The 16,682-nt window shown below is 40.4% G+C and overlaps 1 protein-coding gene across 1 annotated transcript in view; it reads left to right on the top strand.

Moving 5' to 3' along the window:
* The window catches only part of LOC149468505 (beta-1,4-galactosyltransferase 2-like), a 123,931-nt gene extending 108,449 nt beyond the window's left edge, over positions 1 to 15,482 (top strand). The window contains exons 7-8 of the mRNA XM_089670018.1: positions 7,824 to 7,928; positions 11,852 to 15,482. Coding sequence (XP_089526144.1) covers positions 7,824 to 7,928; positions 11,852 to 11,984 — 238 coding nt within the window. The 3' untranslated portion in view covers positions 11,985 to 15,482. The remainder of the gene's footprint in view (positions 1 to 7,823; positions 7,929 to 11,851) is intronic.
* Positions 15,483 to 16,682: the final 1,200 nt, after the last annotated feature.

The raw sequence follows: 16,682 nt of genomic DNA, 5'->3' as shown, positions 1-16,682 counted from the left end.
TTTGGCGTCAAATCCTACCTACTGTGCAAATCCTCTACTGGCTACATCTGGAACACAGTTATATACACTGGCAAAGGCACAAAATTTGATCCCAAGTACAGCAACTACGGAATGGCAACATCTTCCATCCTGTCACTGATTGAGCCTCTGCTAAACCAAGGCTACTGTGTAATGACGGACAATTTTTACACCTCTCCAGAACTTTACGAGCTTCTTCAGCACAAAATGGATGCATATGGAGCAGTTTGGGCTAACCGGTGCAACCTGCCATCCATGTTTGCAAAAAACAAATTTAAGTCGGGAGAATTAGTTGCCTGGCAGAAAGGCAAAATGATGGCACTTAGATGGCGGGACAAGAAGGATGTGTACCTAATGAGTACCGTTCACAATGCCTCCACAGTGATGGTAAAACAAAAGGTGGGAAAAACATCCAGAAGCACCAGGTTGTCATTGACTACAAGAGCACCATGGGAGGTGTTGGCAGAGCTGACCAAGCTATGACATTCTAACCGGCGATGAGAAAGCAGCAGAGGAAATACTATAAAAAGATTTTCTGGCATCTTCTGGAACAGTGCTTGTGGAATGCCTACATTCTGTTCCGCAAAAACAGTGACAAGCCTGTGCTTCATGCGGACTTTATCTGGAAAATGGCGGAATCCATTTTCCTCAAGCATTAAACACCATCAGTGTCTGTGGGTAGATCCGGACGACGTGCTGTGGGAGTTGTCAACCCAGAACATCTGACTGGACGTCATTGTATGGACCACATCCCACCAACCTAAAAAAAGGTAGCACCTATACAGATGTGCATGGTATGTTGCTCTCGGCGAGATGAGAGTGGAAAAATAATCTGCAAGGAAACGAGGTTCCACTGTACTGATTGTGATGTTGGACTTTGTGCAGTCCCGTGTTTCAAAATTGACCACACCCGTGATGTTTTCTAGAATATGCAGTGTCTATATAATATTGTTTGGACAGAGTTCCATGTGTTTGATTTGATTAAATTGTTTAATTTATTATTATATTATTATTTTTTATTATATTATAATTTATGATTTAATTTATTAAACTTTGTTGCACCAACGATGTCTACTAGACTCTTGTTTAAACAGATTTCAGTGAGTTATTCCTAAGAATTACAGGCCTACAATAAATAAACAACATATTTCCATTGAAAACAATGTACCACTTTGAGCACAGAAATACTGACATAATCATACAGCTAGGGAGGTTAAGCTCTTGATTTACCCTTTTGGGTGAATAGTGAAACGTTTATGGATCCAAGCACTTTCCTTTTGCAAGATAATCTCCTACCAAAGTCTTATCTTACAAGACTAACCATGAGCTTATACATTCCTTGTAATTTTAGCTCTTTCAGGGACTGACAATGGAATGTTTTAAAGTTTTAACCAGTGCCAGCATAAATATATTTTATGTGCCCATCCAATCTTCAACCGCTAGCCTACAGGGCACTTATACCCCCTTCCTGCTCAGGCCAATTTCCAGCTTTCAGCTGTAGCACTTTGAATGACAATTGTGCGGTCAAACAACACTGTACCCATATGAAATTTTTATCATTTTTTCATGACCGATAGAGCTTTATTTTGGTGGCATTTAATCACCTCTGGGTTTTTTATTTTTTCTTAAACCAAAAAAATGTTTTTTCTTAGTTTTTGTTATAAAATTTTGTAAATAAGTGATTTTCCTCCTTCACTGATGTGCGCTAATGAGGCTTCAGTGATGGGCACTGATAGGCTGCACTGATGGACACTGATAGGTGGCACTGATGGGCACTGATGAGGAGGCACTGGTAGGTGGCACTGATGGGCATTGACAGGCATTACTGATGGGCACTGAAAGGCAGCACTGATACACGGCACTGATATATGGCACTGATAGGCGGCACTGACTGGCACTGTTAGGTGGCACTGACTGGCACTGTTAGGTGGCACTGACTGGCACTGATAGGTGGCATTGATTGGCATTGATAGGTGGCACTGACTGGCACTGATGGGTGACACTGAAAGACAGCTCAGATGGGCACTGATATGTGGCATTGATGTGCACTGGTAGGCACTGATATGTGGCACCGATGTGGCACTGATGGGCACTGGCACGAGGCACTGATGAGCACTGACATAAGGCACTGGTGGACCCTGACAGGTGGCACTGCTGGGGCTACACTGATCATCAGGTCACACTGATCATCAGTGCCCTGATGATCAGTGTACATGTCCCCTCCTTGGAAAGCCGATTACCGGCTCTCCTCTCCAGCTGTCAGCGTGACAGCTCAAGAGGAGAGAAATGCCGATAACCGGCATTTCCCTGTTTACATGTGATCAGCTGTGATTGGACACAGCTGATCATATGACCGAGACAACATCTTTGGCTGTTTCCGTGATCGGTGATCCGCTGTGTCCGAGGGACACAGTGCACCGCCGATCGCCGCGCTGCGTGCTCCCTGAGCCACTTATGCGCAGTGAGAATGGAAGGACGTCATATGATGTCCTCCCAGAACAAGAGAACCACCTTGCGCCCATCATTGTACTATATGGCGGGCGGGAGGTGGTTAAAGTAGTTGTAAACCCCTGAAATTAAAAATGAGCAAAGCATATTCTTCTGTAGTGTGCTTACTATCTGCATGAAGCTCTTTTAACAGTTAATCTCAATACCAGGCAATCCCTGTCTCTTGATTGACATCCTCAGCTGTGCAAGTTTCCCTATGAGACTGTACTGGGGGGGGTCCATTCCCTCCACTCAGCTCCCTGCTCTGTGTGGGGCAGTGTGTGGCATCAAATCCCCTCCCCTGCTTCCCGGAAGCTTAAAAATACTGTGTAAACTGCATGTGGAGAAAAGAGGGTTGTGGATAAACAGGTACAGCTTATATAGGAGGATCTAATTAATCATTGTGTATTTCCTGAGACTAGTCAATTTAGTGTATATATGTAGGGTTTATCAATTTAAGTTCTTTTTAATTTTACAAATATATATTTCAATTTTCATGGGCATGTTTATTGGTATACTAAAAACACAAAGAGGGCGCACCAGCCTAGCGCACGTTTCTAGTGACATTTATTTTAAATAAAGTATATGAATCTACTCACAAAGGAGAAGTGTCAAAGGCAAATCAAATTGTAGCAATTGTACACTCCATTCCACATGCGCCTAGACTCTTGGAGGAGAGCACTTAGATCCAACTGGCTTACGCATTATGAGAGTAAACCATCTTGAGAGCCCACAAAAATGGGGTTTACCCTCAAAATGCATGAGTCAGCTGGATCCAGGTGGCATTCTCCAAAAGTCTAGGACAGCCTTTTTCAACCAGGGTGCCCAGGCACCCTGGGATGCCTTAAGGTTTCTTCAGGGGTGCCTTGGCAAAATGTCAAAAAATTGCCCAAAATTTGTATAAAAGCCAACGGGTGGAACAAGCCTGCATTTTAGTTACATAAAGCCACCGGTTTACATTGTGCACCATTAAGACCTTCTAGCCGCCGGCATCCTGACAACCAATGACATCATCAGTTGATAAGGCCCTCTCCATCAGTGCTGGGGTCACATTAGCTCAGTGATGGAGAAAAACTGAGGGAGAAGAGAAACACTTGAATACTAGTCAGTACCAGTGTGCAAAAGTGTATTTGCTTTGGAAGAATAAATCATCTCTAAAGTTGGGTGTCCTACATGTGTGGATGTTGCTGCGTTATATAAAACAGTTTGAATAGTTTTTTACATTTTTGAATAGGGTGCCTCAAAACTGTCCATGATATTAAAGGGTCCCTCGGGTCTGTCCTTAACTTTAAAGGGTGCCTTGCCTGAAAAAAAGGTTGAGAAACACTGGTCTCGGAGCATGTGGAGTGGAGTGGAGTGAACTGTACAATTGCTTCAGTTTGATGTGCCTTTGATACTTCTCGTTTGTGAGTAAATTCATACACATTTAAAAAAAAATAAATGCCACTAGGATATTTTGTTTAAGGCCATTTTTTGCATTATGCCGCTGTGTTACTTTAACTGACAATTGTGCGGTCATGCAATGCTGTACCCAAATTAAATTTACGTCTTTTTTTCCCACGAATAGAGCTTTCCTTTGGTGGTATTTGATCTCCTGTACGGTTTTTTATTTTTTGCGCTATAAAAAAAAAAAAGACCAACAATTTTGAGAAAAAAAACCAATATTTTTGACTTTTTGCTATTAACCACTTCAATACCGGGCACTTTTACCCCCTTCCTGCCCAGGCCAATTTTCAGCTTTCAGTGCTGTCGCACTTTGAATGACAATTGTGCAGTCATGCAGCACTGTACTCATATGAAATTTGTATAATTGTTTTCACACAAATAAAGCTTTCTTTTGGTGGTATTTGATCGCCACTGGGTTTTTTATTTGTTGCACTATAAATGAAAATGTAAAAAAAGAAAAGGTTTTCTTTGTTTCTATTATAAAATTAGGTAATTTTTCACCTTCACTGATGTGTGTTGATGAGACTGCACTGATAGGCAGCACTGATGGGCACTGATAGGCAGCACTGATAAGCTGCAATGATGAGGTGGCACTGGTGGGGATTGATGAGAAGGCACTGATGATGCTGCACTGATATGCGGCAATGATGGCCACTGATAGGTGGCAATGATGGGCACTAATAGGTAGCACTGAAGGACACTGACTGGCAGCACTGCTGGGCAGCACTTTTGGGCACTGATAGACACTTTTGGGGCTGCGGTATAATCAGGGCACTAATAAACAGTGCAGATGTCTGCTTTGACAGTTGCCGGTTATTGGCAGTACTTTTCTCACACTGTGACAGCTTGAGGAAAGTACTGCTGATAACCAGCAAGTGTATTTACATGGCGGTCAGCTGTGATTGTATGGCGGACAGCTGATCACATGCTAAAAGGCTGCTGTGATTGGCCTTTTACCATGTCATGTGATCAGCTGTGTCCAAAGGGCACAGTGATCCCAGACAACGCCTGTTGTGCACTGCTGGGGGCGCGTTCTGGGAGAACATCATATTACGCCCTCCTAGAGCTGGACAACGTAATTTGGCTATAGCGCAGTAGTAAAATGGAATTTCACTCTCTCAATCAACATTGACTATCTTTAATCATTATGCCACTAGCATTAGTAAATTGATAAGAAAGTATGTCATATTTACTTGTTTTAAACTTTTTTTTTACATTTATTTGATTACTTCTTGGTTTCCATGCCTAGGCAAATTATGTCATACATCCCAGCAGTCTTCAGGAGGGGAGGAAGGGTTCTTAGCCCAGCCAATGCATGAGCTAAGAGTAGATGAATTCAAGGAAGTAAATGCTACATGAATCATCTACCCTTACTCAAGATGGCCACTGCAAAGAATAGCCGGGGGGTGTTTTGCAAAATGATTTCTTAACAAAATAAAGAATGGAGACATGGATGGACAAGCGCGTTTACTTCAAGTATTACCAATTAAACAACATTGTTTGTGGTGCTCAGATACAGTGCAGCTCCACTTTAAGATCCTCCATATCAACCCTGGAGTCCCTCACAATGGTTAAGGTTAGAAACCTAGGTGACACATACTGTATATTGTTCACATACATTGCCAGCCAGTGCCTAAAAAAAATAAATAAATAAAATGATGTACACTATATATATATATATATATATATATATATATATATACATACAGTGCCTTGAAAAAGTATTCATACTCCTTGAAATTTTCCACATTTTGTCACGTTACATGTTACAACCAAAAATGTAAATGTATTTTATTGGGATTTTATGTGGTTGACCAACACAAAGTGGCACATAGTTGAGCAAACTCACCCATCCATCCATGTCTCCATGCTTTATTTTGTTAAGAAATCATTTTGAAAAACACCCCCCGGCATTTCTTCACAGTGGCCATCTTGAGTAAGGGTAGATGATTCATGTAGCATTTACTTCCTGGAATCCATATATATATATATATATATATATATATATATACAGTGTATATATATATATATATATATATATATATATATGCAGTGGGGCAAAAAAGTATTTAGTCAGCCACCAATTGTGCAAGTTCTCCCACTTAAAAAGATGAGAGAGGCCTGTAATTGGCATCATAGGTAGACCTCAACTATGAGAGACAAAATGAGAAAACAAATCCAGACAATCACATTGACTGATTTGAAAAGAATTCATTTGCAAATTATGGTGGAAAATAAGTATTTGGTCAATATGAAAAGTTCATCTCAATACTTTGTTATATATCCTTTGTTGGCAATGACAGAGGTCAAACGTTTCCTGTAAGTCTTCACAAGGTTGGCACACACTGTTGCTGGTATGTTGGCCCATTCCTCCATGCAGATCTCCTCTAGAGCAGTGATGTTTTGGGGCTGTTGCTGCGCAACACGGACTTTCAACTCCCTCCAAAAGTTTTCTATGGGGTTGAGATCTGGAGACTGGCTAGGCCACTCCAGGACCTTGAAATGCTTCTTACAAAGCCACTCCTTCGTTGCCCGGGCGGGATGTTTGGGATCATTGTCATGTTGGAAGACCCAGCCACGTTTCATCTTCAATGCCCTTGCTGATGGAAGGAGGTTTGCACTTAAAATCTCACGATACATGGCCCCATTCATTCTGTCCTGTACATGGATCAGTCATCCTGGTCCCTTTGCGGAGAAACAGCCCCAAAGCATGATGTTGCTACCCCCATGCTTCACAGTAGGTATGGTATTCTTTGGATGCAACTCAGCATTCTCTCTCCTCCAAACACGACGAGTTGTGTTTCTACCAAACAGTTCTATTTTGGTTTCATCTGACCATATGACATTCTCCCAATCCTCTTCTGGATCATCCAAATGCTCTCTAGCAAACTTCAGATGGGCCCAGACATGTACTGGCTTAAGCAGGGGGACATGTCTGGCACTGCAGGAGTCCCTGGCGGCGTAGTGTGTTACTGATGGTAGCCTTTGTTACGTTGGTCCCAGCTCTCTGCAGGTCATTCACTAGGTCCCCCCGTGTGGTCCTGGGATTTTTGCTCACCGATCTTGTGATCATTTTGACCCCACGGGGTGAGATCTTGCGTGGAGCCCCAGATCGAGGAAGATTATCAGTGGTCTTGTATGTCTTCCATTTTCTAATTATTGCTCCCACAGTTGATTTGTTCACACCAAGCTGCTTGCCTATTGCAGATTCAGTCTTCCCAGCCTGGTGCAGGTCTACAATTTTGTTTCTGGTGTTCTTCAACAGCACTTTGGTCTTCACCATAGTGGAGTTTGGAGTGTGACCTTTTGAGGTTGTGGACAGGTGTCTTTTATACTAATAACAAGTTCAAACAGGTGCCATTGATACAGGTAATGAGTGCAGGACAGAGGAGCCTCTTAAAGAAGAAGGTACAGGTCTGTGAGAGCCAGAAATCTTGCTTGTTTTTAGGTGACCAAATACTTATTTTCCACCATAATTTGCAAATAAATTCTTTCCAAATCAGCCAATGTGATTGTCTGGATTTGTTTTCTCATTTTGTCTCTCATAGTTGAGGTCTACCTATGATGCCAATTGCAGGCCTCTCTCATCTTTTTAAGTGGGAGAACTTGCACAATTGGTGGCTGACTAAATACTTTTTTGCCCCACTGTATATATTATATACAATATATTAGTTTTACATATATATATTTTTTTTACATATATATATGATATACAATATATTAGTTTTACATATATATATATATATATATATATATTTTTTTTTTTTTTACATATGTATATTATATACAATATATTAATTTTACATTTGTACTATTGTTATGTCATGAAAAATTACTGATATCAGAGAAAGTACTTTTTTTATTTACATTAGAGTGGTGGCTGCAGGAATGAAGATTGAGCGTCCAAATCCAAATATTTCCAGATCTAAAATGATAATCCATCTAAGAGATCCTGGAAATGAGAGCATTGTAAGAAGGTAACTTAAATATTTTTTTAAAGTGTACACAAATATCCTCTTTTTGAAAGCTACTTGCTTGAAAGATTGTAGTGATTCTCAGCATGTTGTTGCTTGTGTAGCTTATATTGCTGTCAGCTTTCTTTCTTCACTGTGTCAGAATTACAGTTACAAACAATGGAAACCCATCCAACTTGCTTTCTCGGGACCTCTTTCTGTAAATGGACTGCTCTTTCTGTGCACTATCCTTTCAAGAAAGGAATAAAGCTGAGGACACACGTACTGGCAAGTTAGCTGCTTCAGCAGGAAACTCATGGGACTGATTGTTTTTTTCTGGATTACACTTTAGGTTTTAATTATTTATGTTTTGACACATTTTATTAATGTTGTATTGTGTTTAACAACTTGACCTACAGAAGGTCTTACCTCCTTCATGACCAGAGCATTTTTTGCTATTTGGCACTGTGCCACTTTAACTGGCAATTACTCGGTCATGCAACACTTCACCCAAATCACACAAATAGAGCTTTCCTTTGGATATATCTAATCATCAATGTTTTTTTTTATTATATACATGAAAAAAGACCAAACATTTTGAAAAACAATATGTTCTTCTTTTTGTTATAAAACATATTCAATAAAATCAAATTTCTTCATAATTTAGACCAAAATGTATTCTGCTACATGTCTATGGTAAAAAAAAAATCTCCATAAGAGTGTATTAATTGGTTTGTGTGAAAGTTATAGCGTCTACTAACTATGGTATATTTATTGGAATTTATGTAGCTTTTACTTTCTTACTGCCTATCACATTTCTTGAGGTGCTAAAATGCCAGTACAGTACAAAATCTAGTCAAATGACCTCATATTGGAGACAAGACACCCCAAGGTAATGTTGAGTCCATGGAAGATTTTATTTTTTGTCACATTTTTAGAAAATGACAAAATTTTTTTGTCACTTTGCTGAGATATTTCTCACACGTGCCATGGGTATATGTGGAATTACAGTCCAAAACACATTCTGCTACTTCTGCCAAGTATGGGGATGCAGTGCCTTGAAAAAGTATTCATACTCCTTGACATTATCCACATTTTGTCATGTTACAACCAAAGACGTAAATGTATTTTTTTAGGATTTTATGTGATAGACCAGCACAACATGGCACATAACTTTGAAGTGGAAGGAAAATGATAAATGGTCTTCAACATTTTTTTAAACAAATATTGTATTTAGCCCCCTTTACTCTGATACCCCTAACTAAAATCTATTGGCACAAATTGCCTTCAGACGTCACCTAACTAGTAATTAGAGTTCACCTGTGTGTAATTTAATCTCAGTATAAATATAGCTGGAAAAAGTATAGCAAAACTGCAAACCTACCAAGACATGGCCTTCCACCTAAACTGACAAGCCAGGAAAGGAGAGCATTAATCAGGGAAGCAGCCAAAAGGCCCATGGTAACTCTGGAGGAGCTACAGAGATCTACAGCTCAGGTGGGAGAATCTGTCCATAGGACAACTATTAGTCATGCACTGCACAAATCTGGCCTTTATGGAAGAGTGGCAAGAAGTAAGCCATTGTTGAAAGCCATAAGAAGTCTCATTTGCAGTTTGCAAGAAGCCATGTGGGACCAAAATTGAACTTTCTGGCCTAAAAGCAAAGCACTATGTGTGGCGGAAAATTAACACTGCACATCACCCTGAACACATCATCCCCACCATGAAACATGGCAGTGGCAACATCATTTTGTGGTGATGCCCTTCTTCAGCAGGGACAGAGAAGCTGGTCACAGTTGATGGGAAGATGAATGGAGCCAAATACAGGGCAATCTTAGAAGAAAACCTTTTAGAGTCTGCAAAAGACTTGAGACTGGGGTGGAGGTTCACCTTCCAGCAGGACAACAACCCTAAACATACAGCCAGAGCTACGATGGAATGGTTTAGATCAAAACATATTCATGTGTTAAAATGGCCCAGTCAAAGTCCAGACCTAAATCCAATTGAGAATCTGTGGCAAGACTTGAAAACTGTATATGTATGGGCTAGCAAGCGCACTGTTTAAGCGGCTAATGCATTAAAAGGAACCACAAAACCTTCCAATTTTCACTTTGCAAGACTTGAAAACTGCTGTTCACAGACACTCTTCGTCCAATTTGACAGAGCTTGAGCTATTTTGCAAAGAAGAATGGGCAAAAATTTCACTCTTCAAATGTTCAAATCTGGTAGAGACATACCCAAATAAACTTGCAGATGTAATTGCAGCGAAAGGTGGTTCTACAATGTATTGACTCAGGGGGTTGAATACAAATGCATGCCACACTTGAAAACCATTTATCATTTTCCTTCCACTTCACAATTATGTGCCACTTTGTGTTGGTCTACCACATAAAATCCCAATAAAATACATTTACGCTTTTGGTTGTAACATGATCAAATGTGGAAAATTTTAAGGGGTATGAATACTATTTAAAGGCACTGTATGGGGATACCACATGTGAGAGACTTTTTGGCAACCTAGCCACGTACAGGGGCCCAAAATCCAATGACCATCTTCAGACTTTCAAAGGGCATGACTTCCTCATTTGATTTTCTGACTACTTATCCCAGATTTGGAGGCCCTAAAATGCCAGGATAGTACAAACACCGCCCAAATGACCCCAAGTAGACACTCCAAAGTATTTTAAAAGAGACATGGTGAGTATTTTGCAGGTCTCATTTGTTGCTATAGTAAAATGAAAAAAGAAAACTAAAATGTATTTTTTATTATATTTTTTCATTTTTCAAATCTTGTGACAAATAAATGAGATCAGCAAAATACTCACCATGCCTCTGATGAAATACCTTGGAGTGTCTACATTATAGAAAAGGTACTCAGGTACCCTGAAGGTGTTCATTGGTTTTGGGCCCCTATGACTGACTAGGCTCCCAAAAAGTCTCACACATGTGGTATCCCCATACTCAGAAGAAGAGAAGTAGCAGAATGTGTTTTGGAGTGTAATGCCACATATACTAATGACGTTTTGAGAAATATCTCAGTAAAGTGACAACTTTGTGTAAAAAAAAAAAATTTGTATTTTTCAAAAGGGAAATCAGCCTGCTCTCCTTCAATGATCAGACTTTTCCTGATGTCCCATCCCCCGCACAGCCTTTCACTGGGAAGATCAGTGTTCTGCTGTTTCTCCTTCCCTAGATCTGATGCTGCTGAGAATGATCTCTTATAAAAAAAAAGGGAATAAAGTTATTTATAATTGTTTTATATCTATACACAAATCTTTTGCCTTTCATTTATACTTTAACCACTTGCCCTCCCGAGGATTTTCCCCCCTTCCTGACCAGGCCATTTTTCGCATTACGGCGCTGCGTTACTTTGACTGACAATTGCACGGTCATGCAATGCTGCACCCAAATTAAATTTACGTCCTTTTTTCCCATGAATGGAGCTTTCTTTCGGTATAAAATCCCAGTATATATACCGCCATTTGTAAACACTATAACTTTCACGTAAACCAATTCATTTACACGTATTGGGATTTTCTTTTACCAAAGGCATGTAGCAGAATACATTTGGCCTAAATTTATGACGAAATTTGATTTTGTAAATTTTTTTACTGGACATGTTTACTAGCAAAAAGCCAAACTTTTTTCTCAAAATTGTCGGTCTTTTTACTTATAGCGCAAAAAATAAAAACGCACAGGCAATCAAATACCACCAAAAGAAAGCTCTATTTGTGGGAAAAAAAAGACGTAAATTTCATTTGGGTGCAGCGTTGCATGACCAGGTATCGCAAAAAATGGTCTGGTCAGGAAGGGGGCAAATCCTCTGGAGGGCACTTGGTTAATGAGCATGTGTTGTATGAGTACAAACAAACTTTACACTTAATTTATTTAACATAGTTTCCTTTCATATAAACAATACCTTACTTTTGTTTTCTTTTTATTCTTAGCTACAGCCTCATAGATAAGGCTGCTAAACGCATGCATGAAGATGGATTAAACACCTTGGAATATGGAGTTGTCAGCCGCACTATACATAGACTTTTTACAAAAATCATAGTTAATATAGGATCATCACAATAGGATCTGGTACTGTGTAGCTATATCTGAAAGTCATTTCTGAACCATTTCTGAAGGTTGTTGTTGTCGATGCTGTCTCTGTTTTTTTTTTTCTAATTACTCTGTACATTAAAAAACAGTCCAGTAGTGGGGGTGCTGTATCCAACATGTCCATGTCAGTGGGCGCAACTACTGGAGTTCCTACTACAAAGAAAAAGAACAAGGAGAACAGCCTTGCAAATACTAACAAGCACAAATACAACAAAGCACAAACTGGCACATCATTTACCATCCACGGTGGCCAGGAAGCGTAACAGTGATGCAGCAGCGAGAAAACGTTTGCCCAAACACCAACAAAAAAATTGGGGGAATTATATACCTTGTCTATTCACCACTACTGATTCCTGGGATGACCTGATAATAACAGATGTCGATGCCTCTTCCAAGCAGACCTTTCTGCACATATGTACAACTTGTAGAAACTACTACCAGGGGGTTGTAATTCACAGGTATCTTTGAACTTACCATCAAGGAGCTTACTGTCCAGTATTCAGATTAACACTAGTGGATTGAGAGTCGGGATCTTAATAAAACCCTGTCCACTGCCAAAGCTAAAAATAACAACATGTAAACAGAGATTCGAACATCAGAATTCTGACTTATTCTAGATACCATTGGTGGCCTTCTGAAATTTTTTTTCGGGGAGACAGATAGGAACTTGTTGAGAGCCCCTATCGCTTTTGAGGAATTACAACAGACTTTCACTGATATGCCTAATAATAAAGCAGTAGTGATGGCCTCTCAGCTGGGATTTACAAAAACACAGGGAAGATATATAGATTATATTTTTTTGATATGGACTGGAACAGAAACAGAATTAAAAGATTTTATGGCTCAGCTACAACATAATGAAATTAACCTGAAGTGTACTGTGGAATACAGCACGAAATCAGTCACGTTCTTGAATATATGTATTGCAGTTCAGGCATATGGCACACTTGTATCTGACCTATATAGGAAACCAACAACTGCAAATACTCTAGTACACATAAACAGCTCTCATACCTCCCCCTTGGTCAAAAGTATTCCCTATGGGCAATACTTATGTTTAAAATAAAATTGTATCAAGGAGGAATATTTCAAAAAACAGGCAGACCTTTTACAAGAGCACCTTTTGAGAAGGGGTTACTGTAGGAAAAGTTTAAAATATTTTTTCAGAGGGCTTGTGTTTGATCCAGAGACTCCTTTATGTATGGGAAAACTATGAGAAACTCCACTAACCACACTAGGGTTATATTAAGATACTCACAAAAATGTGCCCATTGGAGGCATATTATGAGTAGCCATTGTCACTTACTAACCATTGACCCTTTGGTAAGCAGATTTGTGGGCCCAAGGCCAGAGATTACATTTAGACAGGCAAAATCCCCCAAAGATCCTGTCATATAGTCATTTTAGAACAGAGGATGAAGTAAACATAAACGGTGCCTGTGGGTCTTGTTCCTACTGACCATGGATCAAAGAGTGTAGATTTATAACCGTACTCAATTAACATAAATGGTTCCCTCACAGTCAAATGAATTGTCAAACTGTGGGGTAGTGTATCTAATGCTTTGAAGGTGCAGGGCCTTTTATGTCGGGGAAAACAAAGCATCGATCATTTATATTTGATTTCCAATGGCAAAATAGACTTGCCAATCAGTTGACATGTGGGGTTATACCATATACCAGGACTACATTTGTTTCTATGCATTGGAACATATCCCCCCAATTTTCGGGGGGAGTAATGTGGACAATCAGCTTCTGGATCCAGATCCTAAAAGCCACTTCTGCACCAGGCCTAAAGGGATTTTAACTTCAAACTTTTTTTGGAGACATAGATTAACCAGACTATCCTGACCTGGTGGAATATTGGGATGATTGCACCTCAGATCCAGAAATTAGGAAACAGATTTAAGTTGCAGCAATTCAAATGGATTCTATGGGCTTTTAAATTCTAGAAATGGATCTACTGTATATATCTTTGGTGATATTTTTGATGTACACTCTATATATTGGAGTTACTTTTGAATTATTTGTATGCATTCATATTGGTATTTTTGAATTTCATTTTCTGTTTCATTCCAGGATCCTGCCAATGTAGTTTTCAGTGGAGGCATGTGAAATTGGTGACCTGTGCGCAGTGGATGTGTTGATGTATGGGGCTTCACTATAGGGGCCACAGGGGTTTTTTGGTTGATCCAATGATATGGTAAAAAAATTGAGGTCTATTTCAATTTAGGTTTTTTTTTTACTGTGGTTTTTTTTTTTTCTTTTTCCCACTTTTTTAAGAGCAGCGACCTTGGCAGGACCTGGAATTTGCCCCTTCTGGCCTAATTCTCATTTTGGTCAGAATGGGTTTGGGGGTTTGAGGTTCCCCTTTCCATGGTCTCCTAGCTGACTAAAATGGTGTCCCCGAGTGCTGGGTAGGCATGATTTCTGGCTTCCAGAAACCTTTGGCCAAGGGTAGTACCTGAGGGAGGAGCCTGCGGGTCCAGTGGCACTGGACCTGCACACCATTTGCTGCTTGATTGGAGGCATCTATGGTTCATGTACACGCGGTGCAGACCCTGGTGTGGCCATTTTACTTGTGGTGGCTGGCCAAGCACAGCACAATATTTGTTGTTGGTGCTGGGACATGCCCAATGGCAGACCAAGAATATGGTGGTCATTTTTGGTTTCTCTTAGAGGGGAAATACTGTTCCAAGGGGAAAAGATTATCATCAGGGCCTCCAATCTGAAACTAGGCTTACGGTATTAGGGAGCTGGTGTTCACCACTTGGACCATGCTGCATTTGATTTTTGTTTCTGTTGAAACTCCTGCGAGGTATTTGTAACTTCCCCCACTATGATCTTTATACTTAGACATTTCATATCAGCCCAGTAAGGGCAGCTCTGTTTTTCAGATTTTCCTCAATTCTTTTACAACTCTCTTGTGTTATACATGTTTCAGCCTTCTCTTTTATTTGTAGAACAGTGGAGAAGTGTTTCCATCTCTTCAGTAGTGGGCTGCTCATGTATCATAGACTTCCATGGAGGACATTGCACAAGGGAGTACAAGATCATAGGGTAGGTTTTAGGAAAGCTTGGGGTTGGGGTTGTAATCAGTGTTAGCAATACCAAGTGAACTCCATACCTTCACTTTATTACTATTATTATCATCATTTTTTTGAACCATTAAGGTCTCTGTGTATAGAGGTCTTTTTGGTGTAATTCCCAATGTCTACCTCAATATAAGTCTTCATTTTCCTGTTTTCTGAGTGAATTCTCTTCTTTGTTTCTTTGTTTTCCTGGGCAGTGAGATTTGGAGGCTGGTGGCTCTGTCACACCTGAAGCAATATACCATGATATTACCCTGGTAGTTGTATCTTTTGTTATTGTCACTGTTCTTCTTGAATTTTGTGTGTGATGTCTCTGTATATATACAGTGAGGAACAGAAGTATTTGAACACCATGCGATTTTGCAAGTTCTCCCACTTAGAAATCATGGAGAGGTCTGAAATTCACATTGTAGGTGCATTCCCACTCTGAGAGAAAGAATTAAAAAAAAAATTCCGGAAATCACATTGTATGATTTTTAAAGAATTTATTTGTCTTGCACTGCTGAACATAAGTATTTGAACACCTGAAAAAATCTGTTAATATTTGGTACAGAAGCCTTTGTTTGCAATTACAGAGGTCAAACGTTTCCTGTAGTTCTTGACCAGGTTTGCACACACTGCAACAGGGATTTTGGCCCACTCCCCCACACAGATCTCTTCTAGATCTGTCAGGTTTTGGGGCTGTCGCTGAGCAACACGGAGTTTCAGCTCCCTCCAAAGATGTTCTATTGGATTTAGGTCTGGAGACTGGCTAGGCCACTCCAGAACCTTGATATGCTTCTTACAGAGCCACTCCTTGGTTATCCTGGCTGTGTGCTTCAGGTCGTTGTCATGTTGGAAGACCCAGCCACGACCCATCTTCAATGCTCTGACTGAGGGAAGGAGGTTGTTGCTCAAAATCTCACAATAAATGGCCCCATTCATCCTCTCCTTAATACAGTGCAGTCATCCTGTCCCCTTCGCAGAAAAGCACCCCCAAAGCATAATGTTACCACCCCCATGCTTCACAGTAGGGATGGTGTTCTTGGGATGCAACTCATCCTTCTTTTTCCTCCAAACAAAAGAAGTGAAGTTTAGACCAAAAAGTTCTACTTTGGTCTCATCTGACCACATGACTTTCTCCCATGACTCCTATGGATCATCCAGATGGTCATTGGCAAACTTCAGATGGGCCTGGACATGTGATGACTTGAGCAGGGGCACCTTCCGTGCAATGCATGATTTGAAACCATGACGGCGTGACCTTTGAAACTGCGGTCCCTGCTCTCTTCATGTCATTGACCAGCTCCTCCCTTGTAGTTCTGGGCTGATTCCTCTCCTTTCTTATCATCAGTGATACCCCATGAGGTGAGATCTTGCATGGAGCCCCAGTCCGAGGGAGACTGACAGTCGTCTTTAGCCTCTTCCATTTTCTAACAATTGCTCCAACAGTTGATCTATTTTCAGCAAGCTGCTTGGCAATTGCCCCATAGCCCTTTCCAGCCTTGTGGAGGTCCACAATTTTGTCTCTGGTGTGTTTTGACAGCTCTTTGGTCTTGTCCATGGTAGTAGTTGGCGTCTGATTGACTGTGGGGTGGACAGG

Source organism: Staurois parvus, unplaced genomic scaffold, assembly GCF_062004578.1.
Source record: "Staurois parvus isolate SC_StPar_1 unplaced genomic scaffold, SC_StPar_1.0 ptg000086l, whole genome shotgun sequence".
NCBI lineage: Eukaryota > Metazoa > Chordata > Amphibia > Anura > Ranidae > Staurois > Staurois parvus.
The sequence above is the reverse complement of the archived record's forward strand: the minus strand, read 5'-3'. Positions and strand labels throughout refer to the sequence as shown.